The 7,716-nt window shown below is 33.7% G+C and overlaps 1 protein-coding gene across 1 annotated transcript; it reads left to right on the top strand.

Annotated features, from left to right (window-relative positions):
• Positions 1-226: 226 nt before the first annotated feature.
• LOC107789021 (uncharacterized) lies at positions 227-1,053 on the top strand. The gene is made up of 2 exons (XM_016610789.2): positions 227-486; positions 794-1,053. The coding sequence occupies exons 1-2, from the start codon at positions 309-311 to the stop codon at positions 1,051-1,053; spliced, it is 438 nt and encodes a 145-aa protein (XP_016466275.1). The 5' UTR covers positions 227-308.
• The last annotated feature ends 6,663 nt before the right edge of the window (positions 1,054-7,716 follow it).

A 7,716-nucleotide genomic window follows, 5' to 3' on the forward strand; every position in this document is an offset into this window, starting at 1 on the left:
TCCTTCTCCTGTCCGAATTAAGTACTGTTCATCATGTTTCTGAGGAGCCTATTCTCTTTTTCATGTAATACAGTTGCAGAGTTCTTTAAGTTGTAATCATAACACTGTATTTCGACGTGCATGGTTTCCAGATGTCCACATAAAATTCATGCACACATTTACACTGAATGGTAATAATATACAGTAAACGGTTGGTTTTTGGATTCTTCTTTGGGCGCAAACTTCCTATAAAATCCCTTCTACAATCCTTCACTTCTCACAAAACTCTCGAATATCCCTTTTGAATTTTAAACCTCTTGCTCGTGAAAATGTTCACTAAATTTCTACCACTTGTATCTGTCCTCTTAGTAGGAGCTTTTGTTGGTGCCAGGAAATTGTCAAACGAAAATGTTTCTCTTGTTGCGGCAAATGTGACCACGTCTGATTACCAAGGCGGGATAGATGACAATGGTATTGGTGGATTTGCTGCAGATAATGGTACTGCAGGTGGTTTTTAAATAACTTGTGATAATATATATATGAAGTGGCATGTCGAAATCAAAAGGCAAAATTGATCAGTTTGAAGGCCTCTAAAAATTAAAAAAACAAAAAGTTTGAAGGCTTTATATATAAAAGCACTCTTGGTATTTTCAGTTTCTAAATAGAAAATGTTTTTTTGGCAATATGTTTTGTTGCATCTTGTCAGTGCTTTTCTCGAACATTATATACATGGAGATATAAAGAAAAATAATTTTCACGCTTCGAATTGAGCCTTTATTTTTACTTACTAATATTCTGTTTATTTATATAACAGGTGGCACTGGGCTTGGTATAGGAGGATCCATTAGTGGGGGAGCTGGAGCTGGAATAGGAGGGAGGTTGGGTATTGGGGTGGGGCCCATTGGTGCAGGAGTTGAAGGTGGTGTTGGGGTTGGGGTTGGTGCTGGTATTAGAGCAGGTGTTGGTGCTGGCGGCATGGGTGGGGGCGGTGGCAGTGGCGGCGGCCTTAGTGGAGGAGTAGGCACCGGGCTTGGTGGATCAACTGGTGGAGGATTTGGCGGTGGATGGCCATGATTCTTGATGGAAAATTTGTAAACCAGTTAATTAGCAGTGGCGCTATTGTATTATTACCCACTTGCGTTTTGATTTCATGTTATGCTGCTAAGGTTTAGGAGATCTATGAGTATGTAGAATGTAATGTCGTGTTGGCTAATTAATAAATTGAAGGGAAAAAAATGTTTGGTAAGAAGTTATTTAAAAAATTGATTTGGGTGAAAGTTTGGTTTGGAGATGAAAATCTGTTTGGACATAATTTTTAAAAATTTATTTCACTTTTAAAAAAAAAATACATGAAATGTGATAAGTTCTAAAAATAATCAAAAATACCCCACAAAACCAAAAAAATAACTTGCTAATCTTGTATATGCAGAACCTTCATTGATGCCATTCATTATCGTTATTACAAACCATAGTCCTGAACATAAGTAAGTTTGGAAATTATTATTTTTATAATGAACTACATAATACACTATCCTAAAATCATAACTTGATATTTTAATATTAACGGCTAATAATACAATTACTAGATACTATAATTCGTCAAATTGTAATAATATGACAAGATCCATCAGTTCAAAAAAAATTTATAGAAATTAGCTGGTGGATTAGTTGGGTCATAATAGATTGTGAACTTTTTATAAAATATAAAAATTTGGGGTAATTTTTAAAATTGTTAAAAATTTCAACAGTTATATTTTGGGCCAAAAACAAGTCAAGAGCTAGTTTTGGAATTTGAAAATTTTATTTTCAAGATCTGCCAAAACATTGATAAATTCTATAAACAAATAAGTTTTGCCAATTTTTTTTTTGGAAAAAACTTGCAAAATCTAGGACCAAATGGGCCCCAAGAATATTGCTAGTACTTAATTAATTGTGCCGTAGTAATTAAAAACTATCGTTAACGAAAAAGAAAACTATCCTTATGTAAACAGTAAATACCACTAAATAATGTACTACTAGTCAGCAAGTGTACAAAATAAGGATGTGGCTCCCTCCAGTATATTATCTTTCCGGTTGGTCCAATTGATTTGGCAAACCTCTTAAAAGTTCATTCATTACTGATTTATTTTACTAAATTATCCTTATTAATAGTAATTAAAGTTATAACTTCAGTAAATTTAAGAAGTGTGTATACTAGATACTAATGATAATATTGGAGGAAAATAACTTCAGTATGAAGAAACAACCATTGTGTAGATACTGTTAGTAAATTGTGTTCGATACTAGAAAATCAGAAAAAAAAAAGAAGAAAAAGAAATGTTAGTTCGATAAAAGAGAATATAAATAATTTTCGAGCCCACAAGTTGCTTGCATGTGTGTCCTTAAGAAATTTAATCCCCTCACTGTTGCCCAAGGTTATGGATTACTTCCTCTCGGGATAGAACGGAAAAAACTATTCTGTAATACTTTCAATCGAAATTACAGAACTTCAGCGAATTCAACAAACAGAGCATATCACACTTGACACTTTGTTTATATGGAAAAATAATGTAATAATATAGAAAAAAGGGGGAAAGTTTTCAGATTTTCCATCAATGAAAAATGAGATTAAGCCTCTAAATATATAGATAATGAAAGGATGAGATGAAGAGGTGCAATTCAAAAGGTGCCTCTTCCATTTTCTATTCACACTCATTCACGAAACCTAACAATCCCCCACATGAATGGGGAATGGCAATATATTTAAAAACATGCAAAAAACTTGTGTGATTTGCAAGTAAAGATTAATCGCATCTGGATAAGTAGGGTTTCTTTTGAAATTTCTGTAGTGAACATATGTCGGATATACTCGGTCAATCGGTAGATTTGATATCTTCGAACCGTCGAGCTTTGGTGTATACCTAGACAACCATAAGTCGCATAATCAACCCTTAACCATCTTTGGTTCTCATTGTTGTGTTCGTTTCAGCCATGAACACCGCCTGGTTTCATAAGTGCATAGAGAATTGGCCTTACAAAATTATCCTTGAAGCGGCTTACACTTCACACTTACATAGGTGATTCCTAAACGTGTTATACCGTAAATACACAAGTTGATATACCCCGTATCAAACTTAGAAACCATCAAAAAGTCTTAACACTTTATCCTTGGTGCTGAACATTATATCATCACGAGAATAGACTAAAATTTTATTTGACAATGTTGGACAGTCATCAATGACTTTGTTTGATCACCTTGAACATAGATCTTGGTATTATGTCTTCGCCGTATGTGACGAGATTTTCTGTTATACATAACGCCCCCAACCCTTCCTATTGCCGCTTGACTATCGCAATGTATTCATATAGGTGCCAAAGATTTGGGCCAAAATGAAATATCTTCCAAGAAATTCCGGAGCCATTCAGCTTCTTCATCGGCCGTGTCTAAAGCTATGAACTCAGACTCCATTGTAGAGCAGGCGATGCATGTCTGTTTGGACGATTTCCAAGACACTGCTCCTCCACCAATGGTTTAGAATCAGTTCAACCAATGATCTAATTTGTATCACTATACCCCTCCATTATCGCGGGATACTTATTGTAATGCAAAGCTTATTTTGAGTATGTTTCAAATATCTCAAGACTTGTTTCATTGTTATGACAGTTTAATACAAACTTTCTTATGTCGTAGACTAATACGTCTCGATTTTCTATTGCATATCAGATTATTGACTACACTTAATGTAGCAATAGTATATTATAACAACAGCCAGAATGATTGGCATCAGTTATGGCTACAACCTTTTAATATATAACATATTTCGCAATCACTCCGCCATTTTCAAGCATTTGTATGCTATTTATTCATACATCTATATGATATGCAAATTATAGCACCTTCATTCATGAAATAAATCCAACTTACAATGGATTTTGGTCATGTTTATCAGTTGGTTCACCTCATTATAGACCAACGTATTAATACATTCGTTCATGAACTGTCATGTTTATACAAAACATGCAAACGCACGTTTCATGAAAAGTCACAGTCTTCCAGGTTACAACCTTTCATAAAAGAGCTAAACATTATAAATGTTCAACAAAGAACACATCATTTCTGGAATATTCACTAAGGATTGGTGGGGTTCAAAAGTTATATTATTTAGACATTACGTCTAACATTATCTTTTATCATGTATAAGCTAAAAACCTCCATATTTTAAATATTTCATCAACATATCATCCACATTTAATCAAATAATGACTATATGATTTGAAGTACGTAAACACATTTATTTACACTCATTGATTTTAAAAATATTTGACAATATTATTTGGTCAAATCTCGCATGTCATTATTTGGGTGCTTGTTTTAGTCTGTAAAGTGACTTAACAAGTTGACACACCTTTTTTCTTCCTTCAGGAACCACAAACCCTTCAGATTATTCCATATAAATTTCTTCCTCTAAATCTCAATTTAATAAGGTTGTCTTAATATCCATGTGATAGATTTCAAGACCATACACTGTAGCCAATGCTACTAACATCCATATATACGTAATACTCATAACCGACGAGTATGTATTAAAATAGTCAAGGCCTTCTCGTTGTCTATACCCTTTGACAACAAGTCTTGCCTTGTACTTGTCAATAGTGCCATCGTCTTTTATTTTCCTTTTAAAAATCCATTTGGAACCTAACGGTTTGTTACCGGGAGGAAGATCAACCAGTTCCCAATTATGATTGTTCAATATGGATTCTATTTCACTATTGACCGCCTCTTTCCGAAATAATAATTCAGAAGAAGACATAACTTCTTTAAATGCTCGAGGCTCATTTTCCAATACAAAAGTCACAAAATCGGTCCAATGAAGTTGACGTTCTTTGTCGTTTACTACGTTGTGGATCCTCCTTATTGAATATACCTTTTTTTTGTTCCTTCTTGAGGTCGTTTGAATCCTTCACCAATCGACTCACATTCCCTTTTATACGGACATATATTTTCAAAGAATTCAGCATTATCTGGCTCTATAACTGTATTATTATAAATGTCGGAATTTTTTGATTTATGAACCAGAAATCGATATATTTTCTATTGGTTGCATATTCTATGAAAATACAATTAACAGTTTTCGGTCCTATCTTTACCCTTTTTGGTTTAGGAACTTGCACTTTAGCCAAACACCCCACACTTTAAAATATTTTAAGTTGGGCTTTCTTCTTTTCTATTTTTCATATAGAATGGATAGCATTTTGCTATGGAAAACTCAATTGAGTATTCGGTTGGCTGAAAGAATAGTTTCCCCCACAAGTTCTGGGGTAAACCAGAACTTATCACAAGGCATTCATCACCTCCTTTAACATTCTATTCTTTCTTTCCACAATTCCATTAGATTGTGGTGAGTAAGGGGCAGTTGTTTGGTGAATAATGTCATATTCCAAATATATTTCTTTAAAATAGATTCATACTCACCACCCCAACCACATAAACTGTTGTTTGTGCCATGACAGAGTCAGAATTAATAATGGTGAAGTTTTAAATATTTAAACCAATCTGACACAACCACAATTTAACGGTGAAGTTTTTAATCTTCAAACCGAGTAATATCTGATACAACCAGATCTAATATACGGTGAAGAATTTAATTTTTACACCGAATAATATATTGGAGTAGAAATCACTAAGACTTTAATCTCCAAAACAAGTAGAAAGTCACTTAGACTTCAATCTAAAAAAAAAAAAAGTAAAAATTAAATCATGCAGATTTTAATCTCGTAGTAGGAGTTGAAAATCACGAAGTAGAAAATCTCTAAAGTAGGGATAGAAAATCACAAGTCGTTTATTTTCTTTTCAAATGGATTTCCAACTAAACCATTGTAACCCCTAAATATATCAATACTTTGATATATTATTCTTATCAAACTAACATATGTATATCTTTATTGATCCAAAATAATATACATATGAAATATGATCTCAAACTAATTTTAAGTAAAGTAAGTTTAATTCATACTTACAACCTTAGATACTTTATTTTAATGCATGCCACCAAATTGTATACCGACAAATTAGACATCATTTGTCACAATTTAGAAATAACTAGTATAATCTTAGTTATTCCTAATCACTGCATGCAAAACGTATAAGATCTTGACCATCTATTCTAGCATTCATAAAATGTAACTTAGAAATTCATAAATAACAATAAGTCGAGTTTATAAAAGTAGACCTCGAGTTTGTAACTTTCTTTCAGAATCGTCACTTTAATTTAATCTCCACTACGTGTAGGTTGTTTTGTTACACCAGAAATACACAGGCGAGTCATTTGATCACTTGTGCTTGCGCACAAATCAAGTGTCCAGCGTTCCATTCCAATCTTTGGCATAACTCATAAGAGTACCAAATTGGAGTCCCGTATCAGCTTTCTTTGTTTCTAGCAATGGCTGCCTCACTTTCAGTATGTTATCCATTCTTTGACCATCAAAGACACATTGCTGCAGATGATTTGTGAACCACGGATTGAAAACTGATGATGCTTATTTTCAATTAAATTCCTTTTGTTAGTCACAAAAAGTAAGAAATTTTAAAAAAAAAATGACAGAGTCAAAGCCAAGTGGATGCCTCAAATTGGAGTTTCCTAATCATTTTAAAACTAAAACTCCACTGAATTCCTTGGCTTATTAGAAGACTATGCGAGCCTTAAGATAATAAATTCACAAGGCCTCTCAATAAATCTTAGATCAAGACGCAATCTGCTCAACGGAAAGAATATATATGACCCTGTTCGTTCATCCAAAAGTCAACATAGATATCTCGTTCACAACAGAAAAAATATAACCTCAACACTTTCTCGTATCAGTAATCAATATTGACTTTGATATTGGCTTTCCTCCAACAATATCATACTGATTATCTCTAAGAAGAGTCGCCATAATGGATGATTTTGCTAAAAGAAATAAATACCAGAATAACTACCTTAGTTATTCCAAATCATAATAGGCATGAATTAAAGACAATATATTATGTGATGACGACCATGCATCCTAACATTAATTTATAAAATCCGAAATTTATAAATCATCGAGCATAGAAAAATCAAAGAATATGAGTAGAGAAAGTTGTTAAAGGTGTCACTTGATGATGGTCCACCTGGACCTTAGCTGTCAGTCCATTAAGTAGTTAGTGTGGGGGTAATTATGTAATTAGCCTATTAGTTAGTTATAATATATTGTAGGTCGGTTACTTGATAGCTAGCATGTATTTATATACACACAATACTGTACAGTACTTTGGCTTAATGAAAAAAGAAAAAAAGGAGCTTAGTGTCTGCTCATCGTCTCTCCCTCTCTTAGCTTAACAGTGAAGCTTCAATGGCTGTCACTTAATATGGTATCAGAGCAGAAGTAATCAATTCTTCACATCGATTGCTCAATTCTTCTTCATTTCTTCTTCGCCCAGCTCAGTGTTCTCAGAATTGAGAGATTGAAAGCTTGATTCAGTGATTTTCAATGGGGGATCAGAAAATAGATCACACTTATCTGCTTTTTGTGCATCCATCTGACACTTCGAGCTCCGTATTGATTCTGGTTCAATTGATAGGATCCGAGAATTACGGACTATGGAGGAGGTCGATGAGAATCGCATTGCAAGCCAAAAAGAAGTTAGGGTTCGTGACTAGTACATGCAAGAAGGAATCATTTAAAACAGAGCTACACGAGGACTAGAAAACTTGTAACGCTATTGTTCTATCATGGATT

Source organism: Nicotiana tabacum, chromosome 2 (genome assembly GCF_000715075.1).
Source record: "Nicotiana tabacum cultivar K326 chromosome 2, ASM71507v2, whole genome shotgun sequence".
NCBI lineage: Eukaryota > Viridiplantae > Streptophyta > Magnoliopsida > Solanales > Solanaceae > Nicotiana > Nicotiana tabacum.

Coding starts and splice junctions, on each gene's coding strand:
- LOC107789021 (XM_016610789.2), top strand. CDS start 309: ATGTTCACTAAATTTCTACCACTTGTATCTGTCCTCTTAGTAGGAGCT. Junction 487..793: donor TGCAGATAATGGTACTGCAG/GTGGTTTTTAAA, acceptor TTTATATAACAG/GTGGCACTGGGCTTGGTATA.